The sequence below is a fragment of the Tachypleus tridentatus genome, chromosome 6 (genome assembly GCF_004210375.1).
Source record: "Tachypleus tridentatus isolate NWPU-2018 chromosome 6, ASM421037v1, whole genome shotgun sequence".
Lineage (NCBI taxonomy): Eukaryota > Metazoa > Arthropoda > Merostomata > Xiphosura > Limulidae > Tachypleus > Tachypleus tridentatus.
The window spans coordinates 120,952,368-120,975,183 of NC_134830.1; the positions used below are offsets into that span (position 1 = coordinate 120,952,368).

Sequence of the window (22,816 nt, forward strand, 5' to 3'; positions counted from 1 at the left end):
GTTTTCAAAGCCATCCTAACTCTTATTTTACCAAGATGTCAAACAGACGCATATAAATTATAATAATTCCTTCTGTTTTAAATTATATTTAGTAATTATGAAGTTGTGAACCAGATACGTAAGATATGGTACGGATGAAATATGGTGGTTCATCGTGTAATAATGTTCATGATTAAAAGATTAGACATCAGTTATAACAGTTAACACTCTTATGGTTAATACGTTTTTGTGTTGTTGTTTCTTTTTAAAAGGACAATACTGGATACTTTAATTTTTTTAATGTTTAAGGACGTTAGTTGCATGTGTGTTTAGACTTTAGATTAATCATGTTTCACAAACTTACAAGCTTTGTCCAATCACATGGCTTTAACGAAACAACTCACGTTTGATTATATTATCGAAAATATAATTTATTAATTCTGAAAGTTTAGCCTTTATGTCAGACTTCAACTTCGAACACCATATCTGTGACCCAGATCTTTGTTCTGTTTTAGTGATACATAAATTAAACACCAAGTGTTTTTTAGCGAATGTAGAATGTCTCTGAGTTTTCAGAATACAAACTTTTAGTTTCTAGCTCCGTCATCTCTTGACCGATTTGAGATCTAATTACAGTTTTGGACTCAGGGGACCACAACCCTTTCTAGTGTTATATTTTACCTTGCTCAAGGTCTCAAAGGTCAATTTACTTTAATTCTGCCGAAAAAGAATTCAATTTGAGGGTAGGCTGGTAGAAATCATTATGTGTAATAAGATCGAATCGGGTATACGCGAGCCCCACGCTTAGTATTGCTGGTACACAAAACTATAGCTTATAAAAAAAAAAAAAGGGAAAGAAAAGCCTCACAGATTAATTTACTCTAATCACGCCTAAAAAAATTTTCAAAGTCGTGGCTATTGAAGATTCCTTCTTATTTTGTTATATGTATGTATGTATATATATATATCTGCTGATTTACATTCTAACATGAAAAGTGTTAATAAAGGTTGTCGTCATATGATATTTTGTTCGAATATAAGAGTCTCTGTAAAAATACACCAGAATAATCCAAATAACAGCATAAGACGCTGATGTGTCAAAGGTTTCATCAGGAAGTTACTGCTGTATGAGTGGGTGATAATTAGAGCTCCTTCCATAAAAATGTCTTATGTTAAACACTGTTATCGAATAAATGTTGTGACCTCTTTAAGTTTCTTTGTTTCTTTCTTTGTTTTGAATTTCGCGCAAAGCTACTCGAGGGCTATCTGTGCTAGCCGTCACTAATTTAGCAGTGTAAGACTAGAGGGAAGGCAGCTAGTCATCACCACTCACCGCCAACTCTTGGGCTACTCTTTTACCAACGAATAGTGGGATTGACCGTAACATTATAACGCCCCCATGGCTGAAAGGGCGAGCATGTTTGGCGTGACGGGGATTCGAATCCGCGACCTCTTTAAGCCTTGTGGATTAGCTGCCCTTTACAGTTGACTAACGTTAATTATTCAATTAAAAGATTAACGTTAATTAATTAATTAAAAGAAACGTCCAAACACATATGACCGAGTGTGTATCACGGATTGGCGAGCTCGGACTGTAAACGTGAGAATTCGTGGTTTGGGTCCGGATACTTTATACACTTATTCCACACTTTAGGACAGGAAGCGCGATATAAGAGTGATTATCAAATCTCATTATTCGTTTAGACAAGACTATCCCAAGAGCTGGCGGTGAGCACAGTTAAGTAACTGCTTTTTTTCCAGTGTTTCAGTTCAATATTAGGGTTAGTGTCCCATTATATAGCTTTGATCCAAAATTATAAAAACATCCAAAAATATGCACACTGTTTATGCTTCAATAAACAATTAGATATAGATAAACATATTTTACAATTTCTATTTACAAAACGAAGATCAGGCATAGCCTTGTGGTTAGCGTTCGATCTGTAGATCAAAAGATTCAAGGTTCGAGTTTTAATGTCCTTTTGCACACGCCTCGCATTTTCAGTTGTTGAAACATTAAAGTGAAACAGCTAATACTGATAGTCGGTTTAAAAAGCCGTATTGGCGATAGATGCTTCTTACGGGTTTCCCTTCTTTTGTGCAGAAGCTGTAATATGTAGCTATGCCTGAATCTTGTGGTTGTTTGACCTGGTCTTTAAGAAAATAGCTTGTATGTCACTAAAACTCTCAATATCATTTAACAAAGTGTCCCCTTCCAGTGGCGCAGCGGCATATCTACGGACTTACAACGGTAGAAACCGGATTTTGATACCAGTGGTTGGCAAAGAAAATGGCCCATTGTGTAGCTTTGTGCTTAACTGCAAACAAACAGACAATTAAACAAAGTTTGTTTTCATATAAATGTTGATAAAATATTTACATGAAACAAAACTTTCTTTCACTTTCATTGAAAAATCTCTGTTTAGTTTTAGCGCTGCCTTTAGACTTATATATCATACTGTAATTTAACAAAATCAAAACAATCAATGTCATTTAATACATCATTTCACATCCCTAAAACGCTGTTTTAAGACATTTTTGTTATGATCTCTGTGTATTATTCATAACGTACGAGTAGTGTAAATATATGCGTCTGAAGAAATCGAAACCCAAACCTTTTCCCAGTTTACTCCCAGAGGATCTTCATCATTTGCGTACTACGTCACTCAAACAACAACAACTTCCGCTTCTTATCTTATTGCACAACCAAACAGGTTTGTTTGTGCCTCCAGCTGGCTAAGCGGTAAGTTTAAGAGCTCACACCGTTTAAAAAAGGACTTCGATATTCATGGTAGGTGCAACAGATAGTCCATTGTGTACGTAACAACAATCAAAGAAAACGTTTCATTTTAATCGCAAAGCTACATAATGGGCTATCAGCGATATACCAACTGTGGACATCCAATTCATAAAGGGGGCTTCGTATGTAAGCTCTCTAACTCACCATTGAACCGGTAGGAGTTGTCAAACAGAAGTTGGTAAGAATCGTGCAACTGTGGTCTTACTCGATGTCTGACTTTTCTAAACTAGAGGACTGAGACAGTATGTTATCCATGCACAGAAACATTTTTAAATAATTAACATTTTTAACCATTATCCTGTTAAGAGGTCTGTTTAATTTACTGCTCCCTTACCAACTCCAGAATACTATAAAGAACTATAATAAAGAATACTATACTGTAATTTAATAAATTACAGATTTATGCTGTAAAGTATAATAAGGTTTATTATAATAATATAATAAACGTATATTATTCATACGTTATGAATCTGATGTATATTTACAGATAGAAACAACCGCTTTAGAAGTTCTACAAGTTAAACAGAAAATCGCCATCGTTCGCGGTCAACGTTGCGCGATCACAAGAGACCTTCCTCTGTACGAGAAGGTTCTTCAAAATTATAGTTTTTTTATAGAGCGTCCCTCGTGGTACGAAGATCAAAGAAAGAATAGAACCAGATGTTGTTTTGGGAAACGTAATGCAAGGAAAAATCCAGGCAAGCCGTTAAGTCTTAGTTTCTATGGTGCTTACCTAGTGAAGCATGAATATATATAATTATACGTGTCATAAGATATCAATGTTAGGTCTATTAAATTTTCGAACACTGTATTCTTTAGCTAGTCTCTTATTCCCTTTGTGACTAAGTAAATAATGTAGTTATAAAAAATATAATAGGCCTTATACTAATGTCTGATGACAAGTATAATTATATGTAGTTAGATTTTCAAACATTGTATTATTTAACTAGTCCCTTATTGTACATTCCCAAAGGGACTATATAAAGGATGTACTGTTAGAACATTATACTAGACCTGATGACAAATATAATTTAAGCTATTAAGACTGTTTGTTGTAGTTAACCGTAACAGTTATAAGGTGTATTTCCAATATGTTAATAAAGTTCATCAAAATTAATTGTACTTGAACTATAAATAATTATGACGTCCTAACAATAGCTTCACTAACAGATAACACTGTTGTTAAAATACGCATCACATTGTTATTTCTCACCTTTTCTTTCCACTGAATGTTTTCTATAAAACCTTTATGTTCATTTTAAACCCAGCAAGTCGCATGACAATCATAGCCGGCATAAAGCCATCGCGGAACGGAATGTATCAGAACTATATGTTGATTTTTTATATTATTTTGAGTTGCATTTTACTCACCACAGTGGACTTATATTTACATATTATTTGGAGAACATGTAGCACTTATGTTACCAGTTTACGTCTGAAGTGGAAAGGTTAACCATTCGAAGGCGCTCAGGTTTTAGGGTTTTTATCATCTAACATTAATGCTACTTATTTATTCTTCTGAACTTTCCATCAGAAAAGCTGTTTGAAGTACTCAAAATCAGTACAAAATCAAATGCCTCATTGTCACTAAGTTATACCGTATTTAGGGTTACTGATGAAGGATGGAAATCCACGAAATCCATATAACTTTTTGGCCAGTGGTGGATCGAATGACAGATTAGGCTTCGTGTCGATTTTTAAATTTTAACATTTCTTAGAGTTGCTTAGTTCGTGTGATGTCACGAAAGCCGATCGCTCTAGAATAGGGCATGGAACAGTTTTTTCCAACAAAAGCTATTCATAAACTCATATTCTAAAGATGTATTCAATTTGGTGATTTAAAATTTCCTAAACGAGGACATTCATAGTTACTAATGGCATTGAATAACAAAGAAATATGAATCAAAATAAGACACTAGAGCCACCCACAAAGAGACCTGCAACAAGTCATTCCTTATCCGTTGCAAGCAAAATGCGTAGTCTTGTGAAACTTACGAACCCATGAACACAAATGACAGTGGCAAAATCCGTCCAAGTGTCCCAAACAACAGTTTGCAAAGTAATAAAGAAGGGTGTACGTCTAGAAGCGAGGCCAACAGAGTATAAGTTTACTATTATGAGGCTTCCAGTTATATCTCCAGTTCAAGCAAGCAGCTGGAGAATGAGACAAATATTCATGCTATTCCGTACGAATATAGCCACCAGTGAAGTCGACGGAGGCGATTCCTATGTAGTTCTGTGCGATTGGACTGTTGAAGCTGACGCTGAGAAAGTGTCATCCTCATACACCATATAGGTTATGAAAAGTCTGAAGGGAGGAGTAATATGCTTCGAACATGACAATGCTACGACAGAGTCCTTTGCAATAAAAACTACACTTCTGAGATATGATCAAAGCTTACGATCGGATGTTATAACATGGCGGAAGCGGCGACATGGATTATAAGGACGTTGTGAGTCTCCGAAATTGTTTAAATATAATATATTCAGCTCCCTCTATAATTAACAAATTAGGATTTGTAAGGTCTCTAATGGCATGAAATTAACGAATGGATTGTTTTAATCTACGTACCATAGACATACTTCTGTAGAAATGCTTAAAGATAATTAAAAAAAGGAGAGAAATAAACAAGTACACGAAAAGAACCTTTATCTCTTGTAATCCAAATTTTGTCTCTGTCTATATCGAACCCGATTTCGTACATTAAGTAAAAACTCTGTCATTTGGACTGAAGGCGTATTGTAACATCTCCACAGACGAATGTAAACGTTTTAAAATGAAAAATATTTCTCGTCAAAATCTGTTTTTGGGGTTGAGTTTGAAAGTTAAGCCTACATATTGTTTGTCTTGTTCTAGACTAGCATACTTTTATATGTTTGTTTGTTTTCAGATAATGATTTCCGTTCTAGTCAGTGGCAACTTATGCTATGCCTGACCTTCAGTGTAAAAGATATAACACATTGTATAAGCAAGAAGGAACTCCGCCAGCTTTCACCATCACAGAAGGTAAGAACGTTTTATTACTTGTGCTGTAAGTAATAGTATAGATATATAGAGGATTAAAGATTTGATGGTGTAAACCTACTATAATCACCCAAATAATATCCCAAATGACGGACTGTATCACTGTTATTTTCAGACGATGAAATATTGTACACGAGAACCTGGATTTATCCCGAATCTAGACGTTCATTTTCTTTTCTGGATTACAAAATTATGACAAGTTGTCTACTTGTATGAGAAGTCGAACTGTATTAAAATCAACTTACAACAGCAACCTTCTTTATTCAAATATGCCTCCCCCCTCAGTGGCATAGCGGTTTTTCTGCGGGTTGCGATACCCGCAGTGGGCAGAACACAGATAACCAATTGTGTAGCTCTCTACTTATTTCTAAACAAACAAACAAAATCATTTAAACATTGTAGGTTTCTCGTGTCTTCTGTTCTCGTAAGACCGACACACCCAACACCCACTTATGCTGTAGGTTTCTCGTGTCTTCTATCCTTGTTTGTTTGTTTTGGAATTTCGCACAAAGCTACTCGAGGGCTATCTGTGCTAGCCGTCCCTAATTTAGCAGTGTAAGACTAGAGGGAAGGCAGCTAGTCATCACCACCCACCGCCAACTCTTGGGCTACTCTTTTACCAACGAATAGTGGGATTGACCGTCACATTATAACTCCCCCACGGCTGGGAGGGCGAGCATGTTTGGCGCGACTCGGGCGCGAACCCGCGACCCTCAGATTACGAAGCGCACGCCATAACGCGCTAGGCCATGCCAGGCCCTTCTATCCTTGTAAGACCAACACACCAAACATCCACTTATGCTGTCTGTTCTCGTAATTATTAACCATTTTCATGTGAATGTCAGTGTTTATGTTTCACTTTAAAAAATACAGAATCGTTCTATTAGAAGAAACACTTCGATACGTAGTTTGACACATCCATACTATAATAGAGTTTAAATACCAAGTTATGTCAATGTTTTACAGATCCCACAATACAATGTCACTATCAAGGTCTTAGTTGTTAACAACTAACGTTTGATTTAAAAACAACACTTAAATCAGTTGTTTCCACAGATAAAAATTTGATAGGAAGAACTAACATGCAATATCTTCCTTCTGTATATGTGCATATATGTTTAGGAACTGACGATACAGTTTGTCTCCTGTGTACAAGAACTGACGATACAATTGTCTCTTACACACTTTAGATGGGGAACTGACGATAAAATTTGTCTTCTGCATACACTAGGTGGGGAACTGATGATACAGTTTGGCACCTATATATGCTGTAGGTAGGGAACTGAAATAAAGTCTTCTGTATACAAGAACTCACGATACAGTTTGTCTCGTACATACACTTTACATGGAAAACTGACGATACAGCTTGTCTCCTGTATACACTTTAGATAGGGAACTGACGATAACATTTTTCTCCTGAATATACTTTAAATAAAAAACTGATATGCAACGTTTCCCTCCTATATACATGTTAAAGAACTGAGGAAACAGTATTCATGTTTTCAGAAAATGTTTCACTCTTCTAAAGGATCATTTCAGAAGAAAAATCTCTAAGTGTTGTTTGTTCATAGTAATTGTATTAATTAAAACCTGTTCTTTAAAAGGTTTAATTAAATTGGCTGCCAAAAGAAAATATGTTACTATACTCGTAATAAGACGTTAGTATTAGGCCTAACACATTTTTAAACACTACATTCTCCAGGTATTCCTTCAAGAGAGTGTATAATAATAGTATTTCAACCACATTTTATTTATCATACCTATTGTTATTATTAGCTATTCATATAAATCAGATCATTAGTCGCCGGACTGTGGTAAAAAAATATGGTAGGGGTACAGCCGACAAGTATTATTACTTCAGTTAATTTTGTCTAGTAACTTCCAAATTGTAGCCTAAATATTCGGCCATTTTCTTGTGAAATCTGAAGTGTAAATCTCTAGTAATGCTTTTTAATGTCCAAAAAAGAATTGATTAAATTGTTGTGATTTAAAATGTGTCCTTTTATTGGTGTAACTCTCTGACGTATAACTTTTCCTCGTTAGGCTACTTCGTGTTCAGCCAGAAAACAAAGTAAATTATTTTTAAAATGAAATAACATTCAATGTGCTGTTTATTAAATTCACATTCCATTAGTTTCTATAAATAAGGTGTTTTATGATTCTGCCGTATGTTTTTGTATTTGAATTAGATCAACAGAATCCCTGGAATCCAAGGTTTCCTGTGGAAAAAAGAGGCGTTTTGTTCTACTGTGATGAAGGGTAAACAGCTTTCAGGTTAGATCATAGTGATCATCGAGGTTACGTTAGAGGTTTACACGAGTTACGAAGATAGTTTGATAAAGAACCTTTATTTATTAAAGTGACGTTTCCTATTAAGCTAAAGCTTGACATACAGATGGTTTTAGAATCACGTTTTACTTAACTGTGTTATTTCTTAGAACCACAGTTTGGTAAATAGTAATTACTTGTTAGAATAAAGGCTTGCTAGATGAAAGTTATCTGTTAGAACCAGAGCTTGCTAAGTGGGAGTTATTTGTTAGAACCATGGCTTTATAAATGGTAGGTATTTGTTAGAACTATGGCATGTTAAATGGAAGCTATTTCTCAGAAATATGTTTTGCTAAATGATAATTATTTGTTAGTACCATGGCTATGTTAAATTGTAGTTGTTTTTTGTTAGGGCTAGAGCTTGCTATTTTAACACAACAATGTTTTTCTTTGTTTTTATTGTGATATATGTTATTCATTAATTTAAAAAAAAGTAGGAATTATCTTAAATAAATGTTTTGGCTCTTTGTTAAGCGCAATCTAAAAATTAGAATATAATATTCCAACTGTAAATAGATCCGTATAAAACACCTTATTGTCCAGTTAAAGCTGTTTGGGAATTTGGTAGTTTAAAGACTGGTATTTTATCATATTCCAGTTTATTGGCAGCTATTTTATTAAAACATATTCTGATTTAAATTCTGCAGCCTCCTTGCGGCAGCAATCAGTACCTTTATGTTTTTCTTTACCGGAACAACGTCAACAATTCCAAGAAGTCGCGCAGGCTTTCGGCCCCTCAGCTCGGTGGTTTTTAAAATCTGTCTCTTCGGTTGACCGAATTGGTCCGAAACAGTTGGATATTTTCTCACCAGAGGGCCAGAAAGATCTTGAAAAGTAAGTATGTTCCACTTATAAAAAAGCGAGTACGTGTGCATGAATATGTTTTTAGAAGCAGAATTTCTTTACATTACAAAATATAGGGGGTGTCGCCCATGCGTAGGTGCATCACATGCATGTCTTTCTTGTTTTGTTTTTATATCTCATTCATTAATACAAATATCTCAATAAATGTGGACAAACTAACAGTATTAGGGCTGAGCTATCCATTGGCTGAACTGGTCTTTAAATATAATAATAAAGAAAGGGTGGCATTTCTGAATTGTTTTATTATAAATTTTTAAAATGATATAGTAAAGTTTTTTTTTTGTTTTTTAGAATTTCGCACAAAGCTACTCGAGGGCTATCTGTGCTAGCAGTGTAAGACTAGAGGGAAGGCAGCTAGTCATCACCACCCACCGCCAACTCTTGGGCTACTCTTTTACCAACGAATAGTGGGATTGACCGTAACATTATAACGCCCCCACGGCTGGGAGGGCGAGCATGTTTGGCACAACTCAGGCGCGAACCCGCGACCCTCAGATTACGAAGCGCACGCCTTAACGCGCTAGGCCATATCAGGCCCATATAGTAAAGAAGGAGCCATATTTCAATTTCGTAATAACCATAAAATTATTTTGAAGCTAGTTTTTGACGTTTCTGCATATTAAAACCTTAGTTTTTCGATAACAGGAACTAGTACGCATTATGCGTAGTTCTAAGACTGCTTACATAATCTTGTTAACAGGGGGATCAATATTTGGCTTTCAGAAAACAAAATTAATTTTTAATTATTTATTATTGCGTTGAAAAACATTTAAACTAAGAGTAAGTTTGGATTTTTTCACACTTATTTTCTATCTTTGCTGAGATAACTTACAAATGGGTGAAACAATCAAGAAGAAAATATTACAAGCAAACCCCGCAAGATGTCACGTTTAATAGTTCGCGAATAAAACAGAATATAATTCTCTGCTACGAGCTTTCTCATTGGTGATTTCCTTGTGTCACCTCTTCTGATTGGTTCTGAAAGATACATATCACAAGACTGTTCTTCAGTGAAAGTTACGTAAGGAGTTCGTGATGTGAACAAGTTTAATTTCGACGTTAGGAGTAGAAACCAAGAAAAGAGTGATATTTTTATACTGTTAGTAATTCAATTATACTAATAATATTAAACATGTTAACCATCGTGACCATGCTAATGTTGTTAAGTTAGAAATAACTGCAGTCAAGTCAACTAACAACGAAACATTTAATGGTTTTGATAAACAATACCTGATATTTATAGGTTCGCCCCCCGCTAGTACAGCGGTATGTCTCCGGATTTACAACGCTAAAATCAGCGGTTCGATTCCCCTCGGTGGGCTGAGCAGATAACCTTTTGTGGCTTTGCTATACGAAAAACACCCATTTATAGGTTCTTATAGCGGTTTTGATAAAACACCTGATATTTATAGGTTCTGATCATGGTTTTGATAAAATACCTGATATTTATAAGTTCTGATCGTGGTTTTGATAAAACACCTGATATTTATAGGTTGTTATAGCGGTTTTGATGAAACACCTGATAATTATAGGTTCTCATAATGGTTTTGATAAACAATACCTGATATCTATAGGTTCTTATAGCGGTTTTGATAAAACACCTGATAAGTATAGGTTCTCATAATGGTTTTGATAAACATTACCTGATATTTATAGGTTCTGATAATGGTTTTGATAAACAATACCTGATATTTATAGGTTCTTATAGCGGTTTTGATAAAACACCTGATATTTATAGGTTCTGATCATGGTTTTGATAAAACACCTGATATTTATAAGTTCTGATCATGGTTTTGATAAAACACCTGATATTTATAGGTTCTTATAGCGGTTTTGATGAAACACCTGATAATTATAGGTTCTCATAATGGTTTTGATAAACAATACCTGATATCTATAGGTTCTTATAGCGGTTTTGATAAAACACCTGATAAGTATAGGTTCTCATAATGGTTTTGATAAACATTACCTGATATTTATAGGTTCTGATAATGGTTTTGATAAACAATACCTGATATTTATTTTCTTTATTTTGCCATAATCTAACTCTACGTTTCTTTAAGAAATTTAATAGCGTATTATAAAAACAACGCTGTGAAATACTTTTGTTTACGATTGGGCTGAAAATTATTCCTGTATAAGAATACCAATAACTGATTTATTTATTGACAGTACGCTCCTTGCGTATTAATAAGCTGTTTTTTCTTTCTTTCTTCTCTCTTTCTTATTGTCATGATCATTACAGTAGTGAATATCGCCGTGCTATAGTCCAAGAGGTTGTGTTGAATCAACTAAAAATATTTGGTCAACCAGTCAGCTTAAGCCTTTACGTACTGGTAACGTCACTCTCACCTCTACGAGCCTATCTTCACTCAGAAGGACTCGTCTACCATCGTTATGATTATGCCCGTGGTTTCAAAAAGGTAATAAGGAAATAAATAAAAATAATGTCCATCAAACGACCCTGTCGCTGAACTTACAATTGTAATTATAGTAATTAGTAATTAATATTAATAAGTATGTATATGATTAAACACCTATTTAAATTGGTCTACACAACGACTTCCTGTGGAACAGATGTAATACAACGCTAAAATTCGGGGTTCATTCCCCGCAGAGGACACAGGAAAAAGCCTTATATGGCTTCGCTCTAAATGAAACAAACAGGCTAACAAAAGAGAAAATACTAACATGTCATTTTTTACTTTGATTCTTCACATAAGGCCCAACATGGTCAGGTGGTTAAAGCACGCGACTCATAATCAGAGTGTCGCGGATTCGAATCTCCGTCGCACCAAACATGCTCACCCTTTCAGCCGTGGGGGCGTTATAATGTTACGGTTAGTTCCACTATTTGTTGGTAAAAGAGTAGCCCAAGAGTTGGTGGTGGGTAGTGATGATTAGCTGCCTTTTCTCTTGTTTTGCACTGCTGAATTAGGGACGGCTAGTGCGGATAGCCCTTGTGTAGCTTTGTGCAAAATTCAAAACCAAACTTCATCTAAAACCCACCAGTGGCACAGTGGTATGTCTGCGCAATTATGCTGCTAAAAATCAGGTATTGAAAGATGCACAGATATCCCTTGGTGTAGCTTTGTGCTTAGCAGCAATCATCATTTAAGGCCTTCTGGTACATATATTAAATACAACCATGGCATGCTTCAACGAAGAATGAATTTGAATTCTCGGTTTACACAAAATCATTGGGCCAACAGCGCCTCCTCGAAACGCAAGATTGAAACTTTTCTTTTTTAATATTCCAAACAAATACTGTACGTTATTACGTCGTTATATACGTTTAATGAAAAAAAAAATTAATAATTTAATCTGGTTGTTTTTCTTTTGAAGTTTTACGAGTTAAATAATTAATTATAAATGCACCAATGGCTGGCTACTGATAGGATTTAAATCAACGTTGAATCATCAAAACAGTGATGTAGTTATGAAACATAACTCGAATATATCACTAAATCATAAGAATTACTTGTCTGGCTAATTAAATTCAAAGCTGGGGGACTTCCATCTAGCTATGCTCATGAACACTGTATCTATTCGTCAGTCTGTAATATCCTCAACCTATGTATTGAAGACGAAAATAGTAATACGTTTTCTAAAATGAAATTATGTTTCAACTGTAATTATATGTCATTATAACACTTTTAATTTTTTTAAAGTGTTAATATAAATGTCTGTCAAGCGTTACCCGCAGAAGACAAACTAACATTGCTAGAATTACTTATCTAACCCGTGTTCTTCTGTTTAACAGATCTCCGGTAGGCTGTGGAGCCTTTCTCAATTGTGGTATTTTATCGCAAGGAATCATGGTATGGAGGCCGTTAAAAAGACCCTTAACAACCTTCATGACGTTATCGCAAAACTCTTGCTATTGGCTGAATTCCTGGTTTCGTCATCATCATCAGCTTCGAGCGATCCGAAGTACGAAGGTGGTTTTATAAAGTTTGTTTTACCACCAACCCCTCGTATTCTGTACTGCTTATAGGATTTGCTTGAAAAACTTTCTTCGTCTGGTTTTAGGGTGACTCGTTAATTACTACTATGTCTGAGGAAAATATTGTTCATTTGAGGCATTATGGAATATTTTTAGAAATATCCTTCTCTTTCTTGCAATTTTAAACATATCGGGATGATAGTGCCAATTACAATAAGTAAGCGTCAAGTCTTGAATTAGTTTGTACTTGTTCAGTCACTTTAGTAGATTTGGGTCTGTAGGTTTAAATAGGTTATTTGTTTTGTAAAATAATAATAATAAAATCCATGTTTCTGAACAAAGTTGAACCATTTTAAGCCTAATATATTTAAAACCTGCTTTATCGAAAACAGTCTGTCCCATGACCAATACTATTTATGCGTCTTTATATGGACAAACAGTTGTTATGAAACTGTCCAATAAAGATCCGATTAACTTTTCAATATTGACAAATATTCATTATAAAGATGAACTAGGAATAAGTCAATATATTTAAAATTATTTTATAGGCTCCTATGCTACTAGGAATCTGTGAAGGTGTTTTTGACTAATAAAGTTTCTCTTGCTTGTTATTTTACAGTTTCTTCTCTAAATTCCATCTTAGATATAATAAATCATCATATGTTTTATTATTAAAATGCAAAAACAAATATCAAAAATGTGTTTTCCTATGATTTTTTTTGTTATTTTTGTTTCATTATTTCTGTTTAATTTAGCCAAGAATGACTGTTGTAATTAATTATACATGTCAAATGACAGTACTGTTAAACCTATTTTCTTTTACAACACCACTGTTTGTTGTAATTAATTATATCTATCAAACGACAATATTTTTCGGCCTATTTTAATTTTCAACGCTACTGTTTGTTGCAATTAATTTCATGTCAAACGCCAATATGTTAGGCCTATTTCACTTTTTCAATTGGGCCCGGCATGACCAAGTGCGTAAGGCGTGCGACTCGTAATCCGAGGGTCGCGCTAAACATGCTCGCCCTCCCAGCCGTGGAGGTGTATAATGTGACGGTCAATCCCACTATTCGTTGGTAAAAGAGTAGCCCAAGAGTTGGCGGTGGGTGGTGATGACTAGCCGCCTTCCCTCTAGTCTTACACTGCTAAATTAGGGACGGCTAGCACAGATAGCCCTCGAGTTGCTTTGTGCGAAATTCCAAACAAACAAACAAACAAACAAAACTTTTTCAACACCACAGACATTTGCTACTATTTGAAATACTGTTATACAATAGAAACTGAATAAAGAAGTAGTATTAAAAAATAAGATAGGCATAATACTAATGTCGAATGACGAGTACAATGTATTCTAGTCATGGTTCGCATGTTTAGAAAAGATCACTCCGTAAGTGACATTGTTTTACTTTATATAGCTGCCTTCTCTCTAGTCTTACACTACTAAATTAGTAGCTTTGCGCGAAATTCAAAAACAAACAATTTACATTGTTTGAATAACGAGGAAGTACGGTGGCGTATTTGTAGCACAAATAGTAACATCATATATATCTTTAATTGTTAATTGGATAGGTAATTATTGTGTTGGAGAAATAAGAGAAAATCCTGCAAAATGTTTCTTTCAACACATGAACTTAGTGGATACATGTTTTGTTTGGTCTGTATCTGTGTTCATACAGGTGTCGTAAGTGTTTTCAGTTGATGGAACTGGACGTCATCATAAATTCATCATTTTATCCATTTATCATGGACATCAACGGCCAACCTAACCTGCAAGAATCCAACAGCCAAGAGGGAGTGACAGCCAATCACATAAAAAATCTCGTTGTCATGGACGCTATAAAAATGCTGTTTACACCTCGCTCAGTATCTAGGGTCGTATCAGAGGCTCTGGAGGAAGTTGGGGAAGAAATTGGAATAATGGCACGTTTGTTTGTTTTTATTATTTATTTTTCTTTCTAAACGTTACCAAATATTATTCTATTCTGATGTATATATCGTGATTTTCATTTGTCTTAGTTTTTGGGAGAAAAAATAAAATCGAAACGTTTGGTAATTATTATAAATATAAACATTGAATTGAAATTTTGAAAACATCATTTTACATGGAAACTACGTCATTAATCTAGCAAAAGAAACATTGGTATTCATTCTGTTGTAAATTTTTCATCCGCCTGTATCTAAACTAACTCATTTAAAACTAGTACATATTCCCTATACGTTACAATTGAATAAGCCTATAAGAATGGATGTTTTTACGACTTTTATATCATATATTAGATGTTATTCTTGCTGTACTATAACAAGTTTAGTAACACTAGCTTTAAGTCATCACATACTGGACTTCAACAAATTTAGTAACTCAAGCTTTAAATCATCAGTTGTTGGACTATAACAAGCTTAGTAACTCAAGCTTTAAATCATCAGTTGTTGGACTATAACAAGCTTAGTAACACTAACTTTATATCATCACTTGCTGGACTTTAACTAGCTTCGTAACAGTAGCTTTAAGTCATCACATGCTGGATTTTAACAAGTTTGATAAAACTAGCTTTAAATCATCACATGCTGGACTATAACAAGTTTAGTAACATTAGCTTTATATCATCACATGCTGGACTATAACAAGTTTAGTAACACTAGCTTTAAGTCATCACATGCTGGACTATAACAAGTTTAGTAACACTAGCTTTAAGTCATCACATACTGGATTATAACAAGCTTCAATTTAATTTAATGCAAATACTTGACATTGTAATAGAACAACGTGAACTAACACGCAAATACTTGACATTGTAATAGAACAACGTGAACTAACACGCAAATGCTTGACAATGTAAAAGAACAACGTGAACTAACGCGTAAATACTTGACATTGTAATAGAACAACGTGAACTAACATGCAAATACTTGACATTGCAATAGAACAACGTGAACTAACACGTAAATACGTGGTATTGTAATAGAACAACGTGAACTAACACGAAAGTACTTGTAGTAACACAACAAATTGAACTAACGCGAAAGTACTTGGTGTAGTAATACAACAAATTGAATTAGCACGTAAATACTTGATATAGTAGCACAACAAATTGAACTAACATGTAAGTACTGACGTTTCACGTAAATACTTGACATTGTAAGTCTTTCTCGACCCATGTCTTTCACTGCAGGGCCTCAGTTGTTTGATAAGCCACGAGCTGTGTTTGAGTCGGAAGGACCTCCAAGTTTTGATAGACGGACGACAGGAAACGCTCAACATCGAGGGTTTTCAAAAAGTGAGGGACCATCTTGTCATCTTAACTCAAATTGTTTGTCCTAAGTGTACAACCCCTAAGTTTCAAGCACATTTGTTCTTAATGTTAAATAGCTGATCAGCCATCTGAATGGCTGCTCTTAACCGAACAGCTGGATAGATTGTCATTGTTATAAAGCATTTTCATCATATGTTTATTAAAATCACGTCTCTATCTCGTGGTCGTTGTATCGCCATCTTGAATACTATCCACTAGGTGATGCTCGGGTAATTTTCTATCTTTGATCGAGTATTCCTGATTATCGGTTTGAAATGAATATTAATAATCAACAGCTTGCTAAACACTTATAGGTAAAATGAGAGACATTATTAAATATGTAAAAATAAAGCATTTAAGCATATTAGAGACCTTAACTTTACAAAACCTACTTTCATTTGTTTTCTATTCCTTTATCTTTTTTATTTTGATTAAATATTTACCTGAAGTACACTTTTTCCTTGCCATTATGAAAAATAAGTTTATTTTTGTAATTGTTAACAATCTACTACAATATATCTTTTACTTCCTGTTGTTAGTCCTAGTAATAAATTTTCCGTTATAAAATTCCAACCAACCTTAGCCATCTACTCTTGTTACTACTTTCTTACGTCATTTTAAAGTGGCTCAAAAATGATTTGTGAAATATTTATTAAAAATTATTTTTATGTTTTATTTAACCTCCCCCCAAAAAAAAAGTAGAATTTTATAGCTTACCTAAAAAATGGTAGGGGTTAAAATTTCTCGACGATATCTTCGTTTGTACATTTGTTAGGATTTCCAATTCAATAGATTAGGCTTACCGTTGTTCTTTACTGATATACTTTGTAAACCATAAACGAACAACACGTAGACTTTTCCACGATCATCCCAAACATATAAAAGTAAACGTTACAGCAATTCTTGCAACTGAACAGTATTGTTTGGTTTCTGGCGAAGAACTGAGAATTAATAGATTACAAGAACTGAAACAGTTTTTAGTTCAACATCATTATCCGAAAAATGTTATATTACGAGGTTTCTTGCAGTCCCTAAAAATCTTTAGAAGGGTAGATGAGTTAACTTAATCTGAAAGGTTATACCTTTTACTGTGGTTTGGTTTGTTTTGAATTTCGCGCAAAGCTACACGATGGCTGTCTGCACTAGCCGTCCCTAATTTAGCAGAGGGAAGGCAGATAGTCATCACCACCCACCGCCAACTCTTGGGATACTCTTTTACCAACGAATGGTGGGATTGACCATCACATTATAACGGCCTCACAGCTGAAAGAGCGAGCATGTTTGGTGTGGCGGGAATTCGAACCCGCGGCCCTCAGATTACGAGTCGAGTTTTTTAACCACCTGACCATGCTGGGCCTCTTTTGTTCTTACCCAGTGTTTAAGTACACATATTTATATTCCATTTATTAATACCTAATTAAAACGAACAACAGATTAAAAAATGGAAGCTGTTTTCCAAAAGTAATAAAAGTATTTGTCAAAAAGAGAAATTAACGATTTATAAAAGTTGTTTAATAAGGCTAAAAAGTGAACAGTTTTCTCAGTAAGGTAATTTTAGTTGTGAAAGAAAGAACTGATGATTTGTTTTGTAATTTAGGTTATATTGAAACTACGAAATCAATAAAGAAAAATAATAAGGATATGTTTCATTAATAATTTATTTACTTGTAATTCTTAAAATATAAAATATATTTGAGAACATTAAATTGTGACAAATTCTATGTTGGCGAAACACATAATCTAAGATTAAGAATGAATTTATATAAATTTTCTTAGATTTCCCGAAAAAAAACAAACAATATATGATAATAAACATTTTCATTAATGTATTTTGAACAAATTTTAAAGTCTTAAAAACATTTTTGTTTTATATTTGGACATACGATATAAAGCATAAAAATAGAATACACTCATAACTTTTTAGGACCACATTAAATAGAAAGAGCTCAGAAAGCAATAGTTCTATTTATGTATTATAAAACACAAAGTTACACATTGGACTGTTTGTACTTTACACGCCGCAGTATTGAAACTCGAAATTTAGTGTTATAAGTCCTCAGATTTGTTGCTGAGACACTAGAGGCCAATAACAGCAGTTGAACGAGATTTGTCAACGACACAGACAAATGGCAAGAATAACTGGAAGACAATAAAGTGAATAAAGATATTTTTGTACGAAATTGTTAAAGTTTGTGGAAATAAACTGATTTCCTATAATGGAAAGAAACGGTGTAATTAAAATAACGCTTTAATCCACACAAAAATGATGAAGGAATAGCAGAGAAATGAAAATATGTTACACAAGCTTATATTAGGGTATGTTGGGTATATTTTAATGTATGTATATTTTTATAAAAGGATTATATTTAATTTGTGTATTATATATATACATTTTAAGAATTGCTTCTGTTATCAGTTGTGTCAGGTCAAGGGAGCCGTTTTCTTAGAACTGGTCTAAGATTAGTTGAGGCAAAGTGACGTGTATATAAACCATTTCACCCCATTAAATAAATGAACAGTAAAAATTTTGCTGTCTTATTTCATTCTGTTGTCGAAAGTAAAAGTTTAACCCTATTTTGTTTCACTGTGTGGTTGGCAGTAAAAAATTAACCCTCTCTTATTTCATTCTATAGTCGCAAGTAAAAGTTTAACCCTGTCTTTTTTCCACTGTGTGGTTCGCAGTAAAAATTTAACACTGTCTTATTTCATTTTGTAGTTGGTAGTAAAAGTTTAACCATGTCTTGTTTCATTCTGTAGTCGGTAGTAAAAGTTTAACCCTATCTTGTTTCATTCTGTAGTTGGCAGTAAAATTATAACCCTATCTTTTTCACTGTGTTGTTGGAAGTAAAGGTTTAACCCTATATTGTTTCACTGTTTGTTTGGCAGAAAGTTTAATCCTGTCTTATTTCATTCTGTAGTTGGTAGTAAAAGTTTAATACTGTCTTGTTTCATTCTCTAGTTGGTAGTAAAAGTTTAACCATGTCTTCTTTCATTCTGTAGTTGGCAGTAAAAGTTAAATCCTATCTTTTTCACTGTGTTGTTCGCAGTAAAAGTTTAACCCTGTCTTTTTTCACTGTGTTGTAAGAAGTAAAAGTTTAACCCTACCTTGTTTTACTGTTTGGATGGCAGTAAATGTTTAACCCTGTTTTATTTAATTCTGTAGTCAGCAGTAAAGGCTTAGCCCTATCTTATTTCATTCTGTAGTTGGTAGTAAAAATATAATCCTGTTTTGTTTCACTCTGTAGTTGGTAGTAAAATTTTATCCCTATCTTGTTTCATTCTGTAGTTGGCAGTAAAAGTTTAATCCTGTCTTGTTTCATTCTGTAGTTGGTAGTAAAAGTTTAACTCTGTCTTATTTGATTCTGTAGTTGGCAGTAAAGGCTTAGCTTTGTCTTATTTCATTGAGTAGTTGGTAGTAAAAGTTTAATCCTTTCTTGTTTCATTCTGTAGTTGGCAATAAAAGTTTAAGCCTATCATGTTTCACTCTTTGGTTGGCAGTAAAAGTTTATACCTATCACGTTTCACTGTTTGGTTGGCAGTAAACGTTTAACCCTGTCTTATTTCATTCTGTAGTCGGTAGTAAAAGTTTAATCCTGTCTTGTTTAATTCTGTAGTCGGTAGTGAAAGTTTAACACTGTCTTGTTTCATTCTGTAGTTGGTAGTAAAAGCTTAATCCTGTCTTGTTTCATTCTGTAGTTGGCAGTAAAAGTTTAACCCTAGCTTGTTTCATTTTGTATTTGGCAGTAAAAGTTTAACCCTATATTTTTCACTGTGTTATTGGCAGTAAAAGTTTAACCCTGTCTTGTTTCACTATTTAGTTGGCAATAAATGATTAAACCTATTTTGTTTCACTGTTTGGTTGGCAGTAAAAATTTAACCCTGTCTTATTTCATTCTGTAGTTGGTAGTAAAAGTTTAACCCTGTCTTGTTTCATTCTCTAGTTGATAGTAAAAGTTTAACCCTATATTGTTTCATTTTGTAGTTGGCAGTAAAATATTACCCTATCATTTTCACAGTGTTGTTGGCAATAAAAGTTTACACCTATCATGTTTCACTATTTCGCCGGCAGTAAAAGTTTAACCCTGACTTATTTCATTCTGCAGTTGATATTAAATTTTAATCCTGTCTTGTTTCATTCTGTAGTTGGTAGTAAAAGTTTAACCCTATCTTGTTTCTTTCTTTAGTTGGCAATAAAAGATTAAACCAATCATGTTTCACTGTTTGGTTGGCAATAAAAGTTTAACCCCATCTTATTTCATTCTGTAGTTGGCAGTAAAGGCTTAGCTTTGTCTCATTCCATTGTGTAGTTGGTAGTAAAAGTTTAATCCTGTCTTGTTTTATTCTGTAGTTGGTAGTAAAAGTTTAACCCTATCTTGTTTCATTTTAGCAGTTGGCAATAAAAGTTTAAACCTATCATGTTTCACTGTTTGGTTGGCAGTAAAAGTTTAACACTCTCTTATTTCATTCTGTAGTAGGTATTAAATGTTTAATCCTGTCTTGTTTCATTTTGTAGTTGGTAGTAATAGTATAACTCATTCTGTAGTTGGTACTAAAAGTTTAATCCTGTCTTGTTTCATTCTGTAGTTGGTAGTAAAAGTTTAACATTATCTTGTTTCATTTTGTTGTTGGCAATAAAAGTTTCAATCTATCATGTTTCACTGTTTGGTTGGGAGTAAAAGTTTAACCCTGTCTTATTTCATTCTGTAGTTGGCAGTAAAGGCTTAGCTTTGTCTTATTTCATTCTGTAGTTAGTAGTAAAAGTTTAACCCTGTCTTATTTCATTGTGCAGTTGGTATTAAATGTTTAATCTTGTCTTGTTCGATTCTGTAGTTGGTAGTTAAAGTTTAATCCTAACTTGTTTGATTCTGTAGTTGGTAGTAAAGGTTTAACCCTGTCTTGTTTCATTTTGTAGTTGGTAGTAAAAGTTTAAACCTGTCTTTTTCATTTTGTAGTTCGTAGTAAAAGTATAACCCTGTCTTGTTTCAATCTGTAGTTGGCAGTAAAAGTTTAATCCTGTCTTGTTTCATTCTGTAGTTGGCAGTAAAAGTTTAACCCTACCTTTTTAATGTGTTGTTGGCAGAAAAAGTTTAACCCTGTCTTGTTTCACTGTTTCGTTGGCAATAAAATTTTAAACCTATCATGTTTCACTGTTTGGTTGGCAGTAAAAATTTAACCCTGTCTTATTTTATTGTGCAGTTGGTATTAAATGTTTAATCTTGTCTTGTTGGATTCTGTAGTTGGTAGTTAAAGTTTAATCCTGTCTTGTTTGATTTTGTAGTTGTTAGTAAAAGTTTAACCCTGTCTTGTTTCATTGTGTAGTTGATAGTAAAAGTTTAACCTAATATTGTTTCATTTTCTAGTTGGCAGTAAAAGTTTAACCCTATCATTTTCACTGTGTTGTTCGCGGTAAAAGTTTAACCCTGTCAATTTTCACTGAATTGTTAGAAGTAAAAGTTCAACCCCATCTTGCTTTACTGTTTGGTTGGCAATAAAAGTTTAAACCTATCTTGTTTTACTGTTTGGTTGGAAATAAAAGTTTAAACCTATCTTGTTTCACTTTTTGGTTGGTAGTAAAAGTTTAATCCTGTTTTGTTTCACTCTGCAGTTGGGAGTAAAAGTTTAGCCCTATCTTTTTTCATTCTGTAGTTGGCAGTAAAAGTTTAATCCTGTCTTGTTTCATTCTGCAGTTGGGAGTAAAAGTTTAGCCCTATGTTTTTTCATTCTGTAGTTGGCAATAAAACTTTAAATCTATCATGTTTCACTGTTTGGTTGGCAGTAAAAGTTTAACCATGTCTTATTTCATTCTGTAGTTGGCAGTAAAGGCTTAGCTTTGTCTTATTTCATTCTGTAATTGGTAGTAAATGTTTAACCCTGTCTTGTTTCATTCTGTAGTTGGTAGTAAAAGTTTAACCCTGTCTTTTTCATTCTGTAGTTGGTAGCAAAAGTTTAACTTTGTCATCCTTCAATCTGTAGTTAGCAGTAAAAGTTTAATTCTATCTTGTTTCATCCTATAGTTAGCAGTAAAAGTTTAACCTTATTTTTTCACTGTTTGGTTGGCAGTAAAAGTTTAACCCTGTCTTATTTCATTCTGCAGTTGATATTAAATGTTTAATCCTGTCTTGTTTCATTCTGTAGTTGGTAGTAAAAGTTTAACCCTATCTTGTTTCATATTGTAGTTGGCAGTAAAAGATTAACCCTATATTTTTCACTGTGTTATTGGCAGTAAAAGTTTAACCCTGTCTTGTTTTACTATTTAGTTGGCAATAAAAGTTTAAACTTATTTTGTTTCATTGTTTGGTTGGCAGTAAAAGTTTAACCCTGTCTTATTTCATTCTGTAATTGGTAGTAAAAGTTTAATTCTGTCTTGTTTCATTCTGTAGTTGGTAGTAAAAGTTTAACCTTATGTTATTTAATTTTGTAGTTGGGAGTTAAAGTTTAACCCTTAACTTCTCACTGTGTTGTTCGCAGTAAAAGTTTAAACCTGTCTTGTTTCATTGTGTGGTTCGCAGTAAAAGATTAACCCTATTTTGTTTTACTGTTTGATTGGCAATAAAAGATTAAACCTATCATGTTTCACT

General features: G+C 33.8%; 2 protein-coding genes across 2 annotated transcripts in view; both read left to right on the top strand.

Moving 5' to 3' along the window:
* The window catches only part of LOC143251700 (uncharacterized), a 41,315-nt gene extending 36,240 nt beyond the window's left edge, over nucleotides 1-5,075 (top strand). Inside the window, exons 4-5 of the mRNA XM_076502948.1 lie at nucleotides 3,267-3,477; nucleotides 4,921-5,075. Of these exons, the coding sequence (XP_076359063.1) occupies nucleotides 3,267-3,477; nucleotides 4,921-5,075 (366 nt within the window). The remainder of the gene's footprint in view (nucleotides 1-3,266; nucleotides 3,478-4,920) is intronic.
* Nucleotides 5,076-5,673: 598 nt separating this feature from the next.
* LOC143253466 (putative tubulin polyglutamylase ttll-9) lies at nucleotides 5,674-14,919 on the top strand. The gene is made up of 6 exons (XM_076507433.1): nucleotides 5,674-5,786; nucleotides 7,994-8,078; nucleotides 8,780-8,966; nucleotides 11,242-11,419; nucleotides 12,760-12,929; nucleotides 14,625-14,919. The coding sequence occupies exons 1-6, from the start codon at nucleotides 5,703-5,705 to the stop codon at nucleotides 14,905-14,907; spliced, it is 987 nt and encodes a 328-aa protein (XP_076363548.1). The 5' UTR covers nucleotides 5,674-5,702; the 3' UTR covers nucleotides 14,908-14,919.
* Nucleotides 14,920-22,816: the final 7,897 nt, after the last annotated feature.

What these genes read in the sequence shown, in the direction of transcription:
- LOC143253466 (XM_076507433.1), top strand. Translation starts at nt 5,703, where the DNA reads ATGCTATGCCTGACCTTCAGTGTAAAAGATATAACACATTGTATAAGC. An exon ending in ATGCCCGTGGTTTCAAAAAG is followed by an intron (nt 11,420 to 12,759) that starts GTAATAAGGAAA and finishes TCTGTTTAACAG; the next exon opens with ATCTCCGGTAGGCTGTGGAG. An exon ending in TCAGCTTCGAGCGATCCGAA is followed by an intron (nt 12,930 to 14,624) that starts GTACGAAGGTGG and finishes GTGTTCATACAG; the next exon opens with GTGTCGTAAGTGTTTTCAGT.